This window comes from Orcinus orca, chromosome 13, assembly GCF_937001465.1.
Source record: "Orcinus orca chromosome 13, mOrcOrc1.1, whole genome shotgun sequence".
Classification (NCBI taxonomy): Eukaryota; Metazoa; Chordata; class Mammalia; order Artiodactyla; family Delphinidae; genus Orcinus; species Orcinus orca.
Window position 1 is genome coordinate 45,488,538 of NC_064571.1, and position 16,009 is coordinate 45,504,546.

Here is a 16,009-nt window from a genome sequence, read left to right on the forward strand (position 1 = left end):
AGATATGGTAGCAACCTAAGTGTCCATCAACAGATGAATGGATTAAGAATATGTGGTATAAACACAAGAGAAAGAAAAGACCTACAATAACAAACCCTAAACAATTAAGAAAATGGGAATAGGAACATACATATCGATAATTACCTTAAATGTAAATGGATTAAATGCTCCAATCAAAAGACATAGACTGGCTGAATGGATACAAAAACAAGACCCGTATATATGCTGTCTACAAGAGACCCACTTCAGACCTAGGGACACATACAGACTGAAAGTAAGGGGATGGAAAAAGATATTCCATGCAAATGGAAATCAAAAGAAAGCTGCAGTAGCAATTCTCATATCAGACAAAATAGACTTTAAAACAAAGACTGTTACAAGAGAAAAAGAAGGACACTACATAATGATCAAGGGATCAATCTAAGAAGAAGATATAACAATTGTAAATATTTATGCACCCAACATAGGAGCACCTCAGTACATAAGGCAAATACTAACGGCCATAAAAGGGGAAATCGACGGTAACACAATCATAGTAGGGACTTTAACACCCCACTTTCACCAATGGACAGATCATCCAAAATAAAAATAAATAAGGAAACACAAGCTTTAAATGATACATTAAACAAGATGGACTTAATTGATATTTACAGGACATTACATCCAAAAACAACAGAATACACTTTCTTCTCAAGTGCTCGTGGAACATTCTCCAGGATAGATCATATCTTGGGTCACAAATCAAGCCTTGGTAAATTTAAGAAAATTGAAATCGTATCAGGTATCTTGTCCGACCACAGTGCTATGAGACTAGATATCAATTACAGGAAAAAGTCTGTAAAAAATACAAACACATGGAAGCTAAACAATACACTACTTAATAACGAAGTGATCACTGAAGAAATCAAAGAGGAAATCAAAAAATACCTAGAAACAAATGATGATGAAAACACGAAGACACAAAACCTATGAGATGCAGTAAAAGCAGTTCTAAGAGGGAAGTTTATAGCAATACAGTCCTACCTTAAGACACAAGAAACGTCTCAAATAAACAACCTAACCTTACACCTAAAGCAATTAGAGAAAGAAGAAAAAAAAGAACCCAAAGTTAGAAGAAGGAAAGAAATCATAAAGATCAGATCCGAAATAAATGAAAAATGAAGGAAACAATAGCAAAGATCAATAAAACTAAAACCTGGTTCTTTGAGAAGATAAACAAAATTGATAAACCATTAGCCAGACTCATCCAGAAAAAAAGGGAGAAGACTCAAATCAAGAGAATTAGAAATCAAAAAGAAGTAACAACTGACACTGCAGAAATACAAAGGATCATGAGAGATTACTGCAAGCAACTATATGCCAATAAAACGGACAACCTGGAAGAAATGGACAAATTCTTAGAAATGCACAACCTTCCAAGACTGAACCAGGAAGAAATAGAAAATATGAACAGACCAATCACAAGCACTGAAATTGAAACTGTGATTAAAAATCCTCCAACAAACAAAAGCCCAGGACCCGATGGCTTCACAGGCATACTCTATCAAACATTTAGAGAAGAGCTAACACCTATCCTTCTCAAACTCTTCCAAAATATAGCAGAGGGAGGAACACTCCCAAACTCATTCTACAAGGCCACCGTCACCCTGATACCAAAACCAGACAAAGATGTCACAAAGAAAGAAAACTACAGGCCAATATCACTGATGCACATAGATGCAAAAATCCTCAACAAAATACTAGCAAACAGAATCCAACAGCACATTAAAAGGATCATACACCATGATCAAGTGGGGTTTATCCCAGGAATGCAAAGATTCTTCAATATACGCAAATCAATCAATGTGATACACCATATTAACAAATTGAAGGAGAAAAACCATATGATCATCTCAATAGATGCAGAGAAAGCTTTCGATACAATTCAACACCCATTTATGATAAAAACCCTCCAGAAAGTAGACGTAGAGGGAACTTACCTGAACATGATAAAGGATATATGTGACAAACCCACAGCCAACATCGTTCTCAATGGTGAAAAACTGAAACCATTTCCACTAAGATTAGGAGCAAGACACGGTTGCCCACTCTCACCACTCTTATTCAACATAGATTGGGAAGTTTTAGCCACAGCAATTAGAGAAGAAAAAGAAATAAAAGGAATTCAAATCGGAAAAGAAGAAGTAAAGCTGTCACTGTTTGCAGATGACATGATACTACACATAGAGAATCCTAAAGATGCTACCAGAAAACTACTAGAGCTAATCAATGAATTTGGTAAAGTAGCAGGATACAAAATTAATGCACAGAAATCTCTTGCATTCCTATACACTAATGATGAAAAATCTGAAAGTGCAATTAAGAAAACACTCCCTTTTACCCTTGGAACAAAAAGAATAAAATATCTAGGAATAAACCTACCTAAGGAAACAAAAGACATGTATGCAGAAAACTATAAGACACTGATACAAGAAATTAAAGATTATACAAACAGAGGGACAGATATACCATGTTCATGGATTGGAAGAATCAACATTGTGAAAATGACTCTACTACCCAAAGCAATCTACAGATTCAGTGCAATCCCTATCAAACAACCAATGGCATTTTTCACAGAACTAGAACAAAAAATTTCACAGTTTGTATGGAAACACAAAAGACCCCGAATAGCCAAAGCAATCTTGAGAAAGAAAAACGGATCTGGAGGAATCAGGCTCCCTGACTTCAGAGTATACTACAATGCTACAGTAATCAAGACAGTATGGTATTGGCACAAAAACAGAAATATAGATCAATGGGACAGGATAGAAATCCCAGAGATAAACCCACGCATATATGGTCACCTTATCTTTCATAAAGGAGGCAAGAATATACAGTGGAGAAAAGACAGCCTCTTCAATAAGTGGTGCTGGGAAAACTGGACAGCTACATGTAAAAGAATGAAATTAGCACACTCCCTAACACCATACACAAAAATAAACTCAAAATGGATTAAAGACCTAAATGTAAGGCCAGACACTATCAAACTCTTAGAGGAAAGCAGAGGAGAACATTCTATGACCTAAATCACAGCAAGATCCTTTCTGACCCACCTCCTAGAGAAATGGAAATAAAAACAAAAATAAACAAATGGGACCTAATGAAACTCAAAAGCTTTTGCACAGCAAAGGAAACCATAAACAAGACGAAAAGACAACCCTCAGAATGGGAGAAAATATTTACAAATGAAGCAACTGACAGAGGATTAATCTCCAAAATTTACAAGCAGTTTATGCAGCTCAATATCACAAAAACAAACAACCCAGTCCAAAAATGGGCAGAAGACCTAAATAGACATTTCTCCAAAGAAGATGTACAGATTGTCAACAAACACATGAAAGAATGCTGAACATCATTAATCATTAGAGAAATGCAAATCAAAGCCACAATGAGATATCATCTCACACTGGTCAGAATGGCCATCCTCAAAAAATCTACACACAATATATGCTGGAGAGGGTGTAGAGAAAAGGGAACCCTCTTGCACTGTTGGTGGGAATGTAAATTGATACAGCCACTGTGGAGAACAGTATGGAAGTTCCTTAAAAAACTAAAAATAGAACTACCATATGACCCAGCAATCCCACTACTGGGCATATACCCTGAGAAAACCATAATTCAAAAAGAAGATTCATGTACCACAATGTTAATTGTAGCTCTGTTTATAATAGCCAGGACATGGAAGCAACCTAAGTGTCCATCAACAGTTGAATGGATAAAGAAGATGTGGCACATATATACAATGGAATATTACTCAGCCATATAAAGAAACGAAATTGAGTCATTTGTAGTGAGGTGGATGGACCTAGAGTCTGTCATACAGAGTGAAGTAAGTCAGAAAGAGAAAAACAAATACTGTATGCTAATACATATATATGGAATCTACAAAACAAAAAAAAAAGTGGTCATGAACCTAGGGGCAAGACTGGAATAAAGACACATACCTACTAGAGAATGGACTTGAGGATACGGGGAGGGGGAGGTTAAGCTGGGACAAAGTGAGAGAGTGGCATGAACATACATACACTACCAAATGTAAAATAGATAGCTGGTGGGAAGCAGCTGCATAGCTCAGGGAGATTAGCTCAGTGCTTTGTGAGCACCTAGAGGGGTGGGATAGGGAGGGTGGGAGGGAGGGAGACACAAGAGGGAGGAGATATGGGGATATATGTATATGTATAACTGATTCACTTTGTTATAAAGCAGAAACTAACACCATTGTAAAGCAGTTATACTCCAATAAAGATGTTAAAAAAAAAAGAACATGTGGTATGTATACATAGAATGGAGTGCTACGCAGCCATAAAAAATGAAATGTTGCCATTTAAAACAACATGGATGGACTTGGAGGGTATTATGCTAAGTGAAATAAGTCAGACAGAGAAAGACAAATACTGTATGATGTCACTTATATGTCGAATCTAAAAAATAAAACAAACTAGTGAATGTAACAAGAAGGAAACAGACTCATAGATATAGGGAACAAACCAGTGGTTACCAATTGGTAGAGGGAAGGGGGAGGGGCAGTATAAGAGTAGGGGATTAAGAGGTACAACTTATGTATAAAGTAAGCTACAGGATATATTGTGTACATACAGCACAGGGAATATAGCCAATATTTTATGGAGTATAACTTTTAAAAATTTTGAATCACTGTAGTGTATATCCATAACTTACATAACATTGTGTGTCAAGTATACTTCAATAAAAAATTTTTCTGGTGAAAAAAACTTAAACCTAAGCAGGTATAAGATGTTAGAAACAGATTGTTTTACATAATGAACATTTACTTTTTATTATTTAAGAACAGAAGATGGACAAGTAGAGATAGTGAGTGGAGACTTAACTTTTAGAAGCTTGGCTCTGGAGGGGAGATAGAAAATGGGAGTTAGAAGTAAAGCAATTTAAAAAGAAAAAAGTGTATAGTAGGAGAAATACAAAGATGTCTGGACTACAGGGAAGAAACCAATAGAGATAAAGATTTTAGCAGGGGGATTTTTGCAGTAACTAACTCCTGTAGCTGTAATACGTCTCCGGTCAAAAATGTATTAGGTATCTGTGGCAGTGTATCATTTTCTTTAGGTTGTTGTAAATGTTTAAATAGTTTGGGGCTTCCCTGGTGGCTCAGTGGTTAAGAATCTGCCTGCCAATTCAGGGGACACGGGTTCCAGCCCTGGTGCGGGAAGATCCCACATGCCACGGAGCAACTAAGCCCTCAAGCCACAACTACTGAGCCTGCGCTCTAGAGCCCCCCGAGCCACAACTACTGAAGCCCGCGCGCGTAGAGCCTGTGCTCCGCAACAAGAGAAGCCACCGCAGTGAGAAGCCCACACACCGCAACAAAGAGAACCCCCGCTCGCCACAGCTAGAGAAAGCCCGCGCGCAGCAACTAAGACCCAACACAGCCAAAAATAAATAAATAAATTTATTAAAAAAAATAGTTTGGAGACTGTTAGAAGTCTCAGACCCAGATAATATTGCCTTTCATAAAAACTCTTCCAGCTTATTTGTCTTTGACTAGGCAGAGAGGGAGAAAGAGCTAAAGGAGAGTGAGAATTGGGGGATGGCAGAAAAGATGAAGAGAGAGAAGCTACCTTATGAACTATGAGGACATTAGTCACTGAGGTTCTTAGCCTTGGGAGAGTATCATGACATCCAGTCATATAAATTCCTAATACCAATTTCTTTATCTTTTTCCCTAGGTTGGGGTTATGGCCAGTACTATGTTAAACTAGATGTTTAGTAATGATAATAAATTTGTATCGATACAGATGATGATCATAGTTTTCAAAGCATTAAGTTTATTATTCAATAAATATTTTTTGCATTTAAGGGAGGAAAAGACTGAACAGTTGTTGGACTGTAAACAAGAACTTGAGCAAATGGAAATAGAACTAAAAAGGCTGCAACAAGAGGTTTGTACCTGGAACTTTTATTATATAGGATCAATTGGAAATTGATTTTTCTCCTTATAATATATAACATTTGCCTTACTGCTTCCTGAGGTTTCATGAGATCCAATGACTTTTTCAGTGTTTCTCTCTTCAAAAATGCCACAACCAAAACTAGAAATCAAAACTAGAAAGGTCTTTGGAGTTTTCTTTTTTTTCTATTAGTTCTATTCAAACTTTGCTAAGATTCCAAGGAGACTCTTAGGACTGGCCCAATTCCATGTTTCTCTTTTTTATGTATTGGCTTCTGTGGGCTTGGAAGCTGGAACACCTCTAGGTCTCTGCTGTCTGATGGTGCTTTATGTTAACCTTACATATGACAGAATGCTTTTTAATTTTTCACTGTTTCTACTAAATAAGATCCAAACTTTTACTTTTTTAAATACTATTTTTATTTTTCTAATGCTTTGTGTTTTTTCATCTTGAACCAAGACTGTTTAAGAATTTGCTTCTTTTAATTACTCTGTAATGTTTCGTTTTCATTTAGAGGTAGTACAAGAGGTCTTCTTTAACCCATAAATGGTAAGGATTGGGGTAAGGCTGGATAATTATTTCTTCTCCTTACTTCACCTAACCTGCCATTTTAAATTCAGGGAACATTTCACTTGTGGAATCATAAACTGGGAACTTTCTAGATGAATGAATCTAGGGATCATAATTTTTAGTTTTAGGTTTGCTGTTGCTGCTATTCCACTTCTTGGTAGCAGGGTTTTTTTGTATTTGTGTTCCATCTAAAATCGTGGTTCTCAATCTTTTTGGTCTCAAGACCCTTCTTTACTCTTGAAGATTAATGAGGATTATTTAATGTGTATTCTCTTTACTGGAATTTACTATATTTGAAATCAAAACTAAGAATTTTAAAAGTATTTATTAATTCATTTAAAAATAATACTCAATCCACTCCATGTTAACATAAAAATTATATAGTAATTAACCATTATTTTCCAAAACAAAAAAAAAATTAGAAGAATAGTAGTCTTTTATATTTTTGGCAAGTCTTCTTTAAATGCCTGGATTAATTGAAGACTACCAGATTCTCATATCTATTGAATATTTCTGCATTCAATCTGTTAAGATATCACATGCCATGTATGTAGCCTCTGGAAAACTCCACTGTTCCTTCATGAGAGAATGAGAGTGAAAACAGCAAGTACTGTCTTAGTATTATTATGAAAATAGTTTTGACCTCATGAATTCCCTGGAAGGGTTTCAGGGACCCACAGATTTCCCTGGATCGCACTTTGATTACTGCTACTCAAAGGATTACAAGAGGGCTTTAAAAAGGTTGAATTTTAATACTTATTTCAAATGGCGTAAAGATATGCACTAATCATATGCAAGTAATCATTCATGTGAAAGTATTAAAAACTCAGCATGGGCTTCCCTGGTGGCGCTGTGGTTGAGAGTCCGCCTGCCAATGCAGGGGACATGGGTTCGTGCCCCGGTCCGGGAAGATCCCACATGCCGCGGAGCGGCTAGACCCGTGAGCCATGGCCGCTGAGCCTGCGCGTCTGGAGCCTGCGCTCCGCAGCGGGAGAGGCCGCAACAATGAGAGGCCCGCGTACCGGAAAAACAAACAAACAAACAAACAAAAAACTCAGCAGGATTTTGGTAACATGTCTGGATAGAAACATTATTTCTCTAAAGTAACTAATGATCAACTTTTGTAAGAGTTTACCTCTTCTGTGTTTTTACTATCTGGCATTTTAAACTTAACTTTTCACCTTAAATTCATTGCAAATGGTTATGTTGAGGAGAGGTTTACTTACTTTAAAATATCCTGAATATTTTTTACATTCTTAATGGAGAACATTATATATAAAAGTTTTTATACAGCATATGCTTTTATTTTTGTATAGAAACATATTTTTTTTTAATTTTATTTTTTTTTTAATATTCATTTATTTATTTAGCTGCACTGAGTATTAGTTGTGGCATGCAGGATCTTCATTGCCATGTGCAGGATCTTCATTGCTGCATTTGGGATCTTTAGTTGCAGCATGCAAACTCTTAGTTGCAGCATGTGGGATCTAGTTCTCTGACCAGGGATCAAACCCACTCCCCCTGCATTGGGAGCATGGAGTCTTAGCCACTGGACCACCAGGGAAGTCCCTAGAAACATATATGTTTAAAATGCATATTCTTGGTTTTAAAAAAGGCTTTTTTATCTCCCCATTTAAAAAAAATAATTAAGGTGTAATTTATATACCATTGAATTTACACTTTTTGCAGTCCATCGCCTTAACCACTTGGCCTTATCGTCCCACAAAAATGACACTTTTAAAGTACACAAGTCAGGGACTTCCCTGGTGGCGCAGTGGATAAGACTCTGCGCTCCCAATGCAGGGGGCCTGGGTTCAATCCCTGGTCAGGGAACTAGATCCCACACGCATGCCGCAACTAACAGTTTGCATGCCACAGCTAAGGACCTCATGTGCCGCAAGTAAGGAGCTGGTGAAATGCAACTAAGGAGCCCGCCTCCCACAATGAAGACCCGGTGCAAATAAATAAATAATTTTAAAATAATAATAATAAAGTACACAAGTCAGGGACTTCCCTGGTAGTCCAGTGGTTAAGACTCTGGGCTTCCAATGCAGGGGACACGGGTTTGATCTCTGGTCAGGGAGCTAAGATCCTGCATGCCACAGGGCGCGGCCAAAAAAAAAGTACACAAGTCATTGTTTTTTTGTGTGTTTTTTGGGTAAATTCTTCAAATTGTACAACCCAAGGATTATCAATTTGAAAATAGAAAATAATATTTTAAATATTAATATGTGTTTATATTTAGAACATGAATTTGCTTTCGGATGCTCGTTCTGCAAGAATGTATCGAGATGAATTAGATGCGCTTCGGGAGAAGGCTGTCAGAGTTGATAAGCTTGAAAGTGAAGTTAGCAGATACAAAGAGAGGCTACATGATATTGAATTTTATAAGGCAAGAGTTGAGGTATGTTACGTAATTTAAACCATTCACAGTTCTTTTCTTTAGAAGTATTATGATTTTTCAAAATGCATTTAAAATGCACTTTAATAAATGTAAGGAACTCTGGAAACATTGAGCAAACTGTAAATAGCATCAGGTGTTTATTTTATGATAGATTAGCATATTGTTTAGACTTGTAAAAAGGGATTTCTGGATGCTATTCATTTTATTGAATTCTTTGGGGCTCTTCTTTCATTCCTTCATTTAGTATTACATGTAATGAACACTTTTGAAATCACAATAAAGTATATATCTCTACTAATTTCTAACTCGTTCCTAGAAGTGAGTGCGAAACACATTTCTGATTGCTGCTCAACTCAGAATACTAAATTAGGATCAATGAAGGGGAAATCAATATCTGTCTCCCTCCCTCTCTCTCTCTCTCTGCCCCTCTCCCCACCTCTCTCTCTCTCTCTCTCTCTCTCTCTCTCTCTTCCCTCCCACCCCCATTTGTCTTCTCTCTTTATATATATGTATGAACAAAGTAGAAAAAGCAATTTTTCTTAGTTAATGGTTGCAGTTCTGTGTTACATGATGTTGAGTTTGACAGCAAGAAATCTGAAAATCCTTGCTTCTTGGCATTCTTTTTTCCTTTCTCCATGATTTCTTCATTGTCTGTAAACAGAGGAGATTTTGGTCAGTTTTAATATGGGGATAAGAAAGAAGGAGTATGCTAAATCAGGAAATGAAAACATTATAAGAGAAAGTTAGAACTTAGCCTGAATGTTACCAGAAGATAGACCCAATAGAGTGCAAAGATAAGGTGTATATTTGTTCTTTGTCAATTGTTTAAATAGGCATATGCATGGCACTATTAAGGGATCCTCATGGATGCCACTGTTTTAATATACTTTCTCTTGACTTCAGCTTATAAACTGTAGGCTTAAACTTAGCAATGTAGATTTGTGAACATGTCTTCAAAACATACGTAGGAGTTTAAAGATGTTTATATAAAATATTTATTGATAAAGCCTTGGTTTATGATTCTGTGAGTCTTAATTCAAGTCTTGGTATTTTACTCAAAAACCCCAAATTCTTCACTTTCAAGTAGAGAGAAACCTAAATCTATTTCAGTAAATTAATTAAGCCCTGATTCTATGGCGATTGGTGTCTTAAATATCTGGAAGACTACTTACACTGAGTTCTTTATCCTTGTGACTAAGGAATTTAAATATACCCTGACAATTTCATGTGAAATTATAGTAGTAGTATTCATCCTAATGTAAGTCCTGAGTATTTTGTTTATATAATAACTTAAATTCTGGGAAATAAAATGAAACCAACTATGTTTCTGTTATTCAGTAGCTTTACTCTTGCATAGAACTGTTGATAAAGACCACTTAATGTCTTACTTTATAATAAAGAATTTTTATGTTTCAGAGCTTTAAAGATTAACATATTAATGTATTTGTGACAAATAAAGCCTACTTGAAACGTTTACAGGAATTAAAAGAAGACAATCAAGTTTTATTAGAAACAAAAACCATGTTGGAAGACCAATTAGAAGGAACTCGAGCTCGTTCTGATAAATTACATGAATTAGAAAAAGAAAATTTACAACTGAAGGCTAAACTGCATGATATGGAAATGGTACGTATTATAAGATAGATTTATTACATGGCCTGTAAGTAAAAATTCTAAGATTTATCTGATTTCCCTATAGCGACAAGGTTGGTTAGTGTCCTTAAGGCCTTAGCAGAGAAGAGATAGCTAAATAAATTAGATGCTTCCAATTTTATATGAATTCAGAAGTAGTAGAAATTTCTGCTTTTGTTACAGAGGGGTATTATTTATTAATTTTGACTACTGCTTTTCAGAAAACCCTAATAAGCCGTTGTGCAGACACTCCTTTAGAATATAGAAATACAACTATTTGCTAAAATTTATCATTGGGTCAGAAATCATTTGTTATATCATTAAAACAATATAATGACTATGAAGAGGTGTTTTCAGTGTCCTCAAAGATCACTATAAAAAGATGTCAGAGACCTGATCAGTTTAGTGACTGGCAGTAATAATTATAATTGATTACTAGCTTCAAATTGTGAAAATTTTAAGGAACTCACAATTTATCTCATTATACAGTTTCTGATAAATGAAAGTTATAAGTAATAAAATATTAGCTTGAAATTGTACTGTTTCTTAGCTTTCTTTTCTCTCCCTACTCCCTGCCAATAAAAAAGGAGCGTGATATGGATAGAAAAAAGATTGAAGAATTAATGGAAGAAAATATGACTTTGGAAATGGCACAGAAACAAAGTATGGATGAATCATTACATCTTGGCTGGGAGCTGGAACAAATATCCAGAACTAGTGAACTTTCTGAAGGTATTTCCAATACTCTTTTTTGATTTAAATGGATGAATGAATAAATGAAATTGTATTTATACTTACATTTCTGGATATTTCATTGCTGTTCTTTATTTTCCCTGGTTGGAGATGTCACAAAAGGCCACATATCTCTCTAGATAGAATTTCACAGAGTAATGTGTTAATTTCCATATGCCTGGGTCTGGTCCTTATCTTTGCATGTCTTACAACTCAACTTTGAGTGCAGTAGCAGATTCGATCAGTTAGGCACAATTTCATGTTCATATCACAGTAAACTGGGATATCAGTTTATTAATTTATTTTGAGAGATACAGCCATCTACTAAATAGAAAAGAAAAGTCATTAGCTGGTCACCATGTTCTTTGACTTTAGGCAAACCTAAATAGGAAATCAGAATGCAGTGGGAATATTCTTTGGTGAATATGTAGCCAGAATAAAGCAAGTTAAGGATCTTTATGGCTACTTTCATCAGTATGTTGGATTTTGGGATTATACCTACCATTTATACCCTGGAGGTAATGAAAGACCCCAGATAAATTTTTAACTTTTGGCTCTATTTCCCTAGGCTCCACATTAACTTGTCCTCTTTATTAAAGCTGGGGCACACACATACAATGTAGCTTTTTGTGTTAAAGCTTTGAGTTTGCTAATACTGCTATACAATACTTTATTGAAATTATACCCAGGTCACATTTATTTGAATTAGACTCGTTCCCTAATTCCTTAGTTACCCAGTATTTAGATTATTATTCCTGTTTTTCTTCCTTCAGCAGATATGTATTAAGCACCTACCATGTATAAAATATTATACCAGGCCCTGAGGATATAGTGGTGAGGTAGACATAAGGTCTGAAAGAGCTTATAACCTGGCGCTTAAAGAAGTTACTTGTACAGATGACTCATCATATTTATTACTATTAGGCTTTTCCTAATTTTACTCTTGAGAACCTAATTCCAGATTCTGGCACCCCATGTAAATTGACTTCATAGTAAGTGATTATGTTCAGCTGAGAATGAATTTGCTGGGATGTGTTACTTAAAATATTTGTGGAACTTTTTTTACTGTATTCCATGTGAATTGAGTTACAAAGAAAACAATTCAGACTTAAATGTTTTCTACTACAACAGTTAAAATTACACTGTTAGGAGTTTTCTCACCTGTTAAGTGGGGATAATAATAGTAAGTACTATCTTACAGGGTTGTTGTGAGGGTTGAATTTGTTAATGAAGCCCTTTAGAACTGTGCCTAGTAAATAGTAAGCATTTGAGTGTTTTTTATTATTATTATCATTATATCACAGTTGTTTTGAAGGGGTCATAGAACATAAAATTCATTTAGTGTGGCATAGTTTTTTTTTTTAACTATACAAGGGACTTTCTAGAAAATTTGCAAACTCTGGAAAAAGTTAAAGAAGGAAATCAAAGTCACTAATAATTCTTGCCTTTTACATTTCACAAAATTTGCTTCTAGAATTTTCCTACACAGGGTTATTTTTTATATCATCAGATCAGTGTGTATATACAATTAAGATTCCTTTTTTCATCTAAGAATATAACGTAGACAATCTTCCATGTTAAAAATGTGTCGTAAGTATCCTTTTAAAGTCTTTGTAGTCTGACTGGAAGCTTCCTCAAAGCATGTAGTATTGAAAGCTTTATTAAGGCATATGTTTTGTAGCCTGATCTTGTTTAATTGAAATGCATGACCTCAAATCATGCAATTAGAGTTGTACTTAAGAAGACTTGGACAGCTAACGGAATTTATAAAAAGTCAATGACTACCTAGTATACTAGCTTTTAATAAAAGATTAACAATGTGCTGACTAGAACAAAAGCTTGAAATAAGAATTGAGGCTTTCTTTACTTAAAATCTAGGAGATATTTTACTCTGCCTCATTTTTAAAAGAATGTGTGACTTGTGTGGCTACATGTTTGTGTGTGTGTGTTTCTTTGCTTTTTATAATGGAGGATTTCAAATGTATACAAAAGTAGACAGACCCAGAAGTTCCCTCCTGTATTTCTGTTTATTTCCCTTCCTGAAGTCTAGGATTTCAAAATAAATTCTAAGTGTCATATTTCATTTGTAAATCCTAATATTTTTATATCATCAAAATATTTAATGAGTCTGTTATAGGGTTATTAAAAATAATTATTTTTGGCTTACTGGAGAGCATCATTTACAGAAGTCGAAACTCAGTTTTCTTATTTTAAAAAATAGAATGCTGAAAGCTACTTAGAAAGATGATTTCTGTTGGCAGAATGGACTGCATGTTGCTGTTTATACGTAATTAGCCGGGATTCTTCATTTAGAGAAAGACTTTTTCGAAGTGACCAGTGTATAGTACTGTCTTGCCTTTCTCAGAATCAGATTAGGATTTTTTCCCCCCTCAAACTGTTTTCCTTTATCTTTGAAAGTGTGACGTAGGATATGCTTTATACTTCTTATTTGAGTCACACAGTGACTCTATTAGATACACAGGGTAATAACTATATTTTGTCAAAGTAACCTAAGAGTCATTGAGGTTAAAGTTAATTTCTCATGGAACTGGAACTGAAAGTCTAGTCACTTCAGTCTAAATTTTGTACTTTTTTTTTCACTAGAATGCTTATGGATGCATTAGAAATTCAATATTTACCTATATTTTATATCTCTTTTCTTATTGTGTCTATCTTGCATAACTTTATAAATTTTTTATAAAGTTAAGGACCAGGTGATTTAGTGTATTTACACTAAATATTTTAAATAGTGAAGAGTAAACATAGTTTTACCAGTGACGTATTTTTCAATATTATAGCACCACAGAAATCCTTGGGCCATGAGGTAAATGAATTGACATCAAGTAGGTTGTTGAAGTTGGAGATGGAAAATCAGAGTTTGACAAAAACTGTAGAAGAGCTTCGGAGTACTATGGATTCTACAGAAGGCACCACTTCCAAAATCCTGAAAATTGAAAAAGAAAATCAAAGACTAAGTAAGAAGGTAAATAAAAATTAATATTTAATGTAATGTAAAAAAGTATATGTAAAAGTATAAATAAATAGCACTGAGATAGAACATTTATTTTCCAACTTTTAGTGTACCCTCAATATTATTTTAACTTATTATATAAAATTTCAAACTTACATAAATGTGAAGTGAATGAACTCATTCAGCTCTAGACTCATTCATTCAGCTTCAATAATTATTAACTTATAGCCAGTCTTACTTCTACCCTTGGTACTCTCCTAACAGCCACTAGATGATTTTGAAGTAAATCCTAGATGTCGTACTATTTCACCAATAAATATCTCAGTATAAATCTCTAAAAAGTAAGGATTTTTTTTAAAAAAGAACACTTATTATTATCACACTTAAAAAATCATAGTTTTGGGCCAGCATTTAAATTTTTCCAAATCTATTAAGATTTTTAAAAAATATTTTATTTGAATATGAATCCAAATAAGATCAGTACATTCAATCAGTTGATGGGTCCCTTAAGTCTTTTTTAGTCTATAGATTGACTCTTCTTTCCTAGCAATTTTTCTATTGAAGAAACCTCAAACAGGGGGCACATGTCTGGTTGTCTCTCTTTCTGTGATGTTAGTTGTCATAGAAAATCATTTGCTTAGATCCCTGAATTAATCAGAGGTTACAAAATCTTGATATTATATCATCCCTTCTTAATTTGGTAGCTGGAGTATTTCTATAAGAAAAAACTTTTCTTTTTAAAAACTATTGGTTTAAAAAAAAAAAAACACCACTGGTTACTCTGAGAACAGCTCTTAGGGGTAAAGTAGGATGAATGTTTGATTCTTTACCTTTATTTACCAGTTTCCTAGTAATGAATCAGTTCTCTCATATCCTCCTGAGATAGTTAATGAGTGAGTTTGTTGTTTGTTTTAGTGTTGTTATGAACTCATGGATTTAAAAATATGTAAAGCATTTTAATACACTGTATTTATTTTTCTTACTCTCCCAACTCTTTAAGCTGCTTCCTGAATCCTTATGACATGACCTTAGCTCTCCTGGAGAGCTTCCTTGCTTTCTACCACGACAAAGTGTTCTCTTAAACATTTCCTGCCTCAGTCCTGAAAACAGCCATTTCTCCAAAAAGCGCTTGTTCCTTTTAGTGGGAAGTGGTATTTAGAGACCACAATTTAGGGATTATGAAACCTGAATTTTAACTAGACTTTGAAAAGAAATACAAGTGTACCTTTTTTTTATTGCATTTTACTTCACAGATAATTGTGGTTTTTACAGCTTGAAAGTTTAAGGCAACCCTGCTTCAGACAAATCTATCAGAACCATTTTTCTAACAGCATTTGCTTATTACTTCGTGTCTCTGTGTCACATTTTGGTAATTTTCACAATATTTCAAACTCTTTCATTGTTATTGTATTTGTTATGGTGATGTCTAATCAGTGATCTTTGATGTTAGTATTGTAATTGTCTGAGGGCGCCACAGACTGCACCCATGTAAGATAGTGAACTTAACCCATAAATGGTGTGTGTGTTCTGACTTCTCCACTGACTGGTGAGTCCCCCGTCTCTCTTTTTCTCCTTGGCCCTCCATATTCCCTGAGACAAACAATATTGAAATTAGGCCAGTTAATAACCTACAGTGGCCTCTGTGTTCAAGTGAAAGGAAGTGTTGCACGTCTCTCACTTTAAATCAAAAGCTAGAAATGATTAAGCTTAGTGAAGAAGGCGTGTTGAAAGCCAAGA

The 16,009-nt window shown here is 34.8% G+C and overlaps 1 protein-coding gene and 1 long non-coding RNA gene across 15 annotated transcripts in view; one reads left to right on the forward strand and one right to left on the reverse strand.

The window, feature by feature from the left end:
• CCDC88A (coiled-coil domain containing 88A) overlaps nt 1–16,009 on the forward strand; it is a 193,960-nt gene that overhangs the window by 130,347 nt on the left and 47,604 nt on the right. For all 14 annotated transcript variants that reach the window (XM_033414195.2, XM_033414194.2, XM_004284379.3 and 11 more), the window contains 5 exons: nt 5,873–5,954; nt 8,779–8,937; nt 10,417–10,563; nt 11,157–11,301; nt 14,100–14,284. In XM_033414195.2, the coding sequence (XP_033270086.1) occupies nt 5,873–5,954; nt 8,779–8,937; nt 10,417–10,563; nt 11,157–11,301; nt 14,100–14,284 (718 nt within the window). The remainder of the gene's footprint in view (nt 1–5,872; nt 5,955–8,778; nt 8,938–10,416; nt 10,564–11,156; nt 11,302–14,099; nt 14,285–16,009) is intronic.
• LOC125960820 (uncharacterized) lies at nt 9,425–14,208 on the reverse strand. Its single transcript, XR_007470867.1, has 3 exons — nt 14,074–14,208; nt 11,368–11,437; nt 9,425–9,588 (listed from the first exon to the last, which is right to left on the reverse strand). It is a non-coding gene; the product is annotated as an uncharacterized LOC125960820 (long non-coding RNA).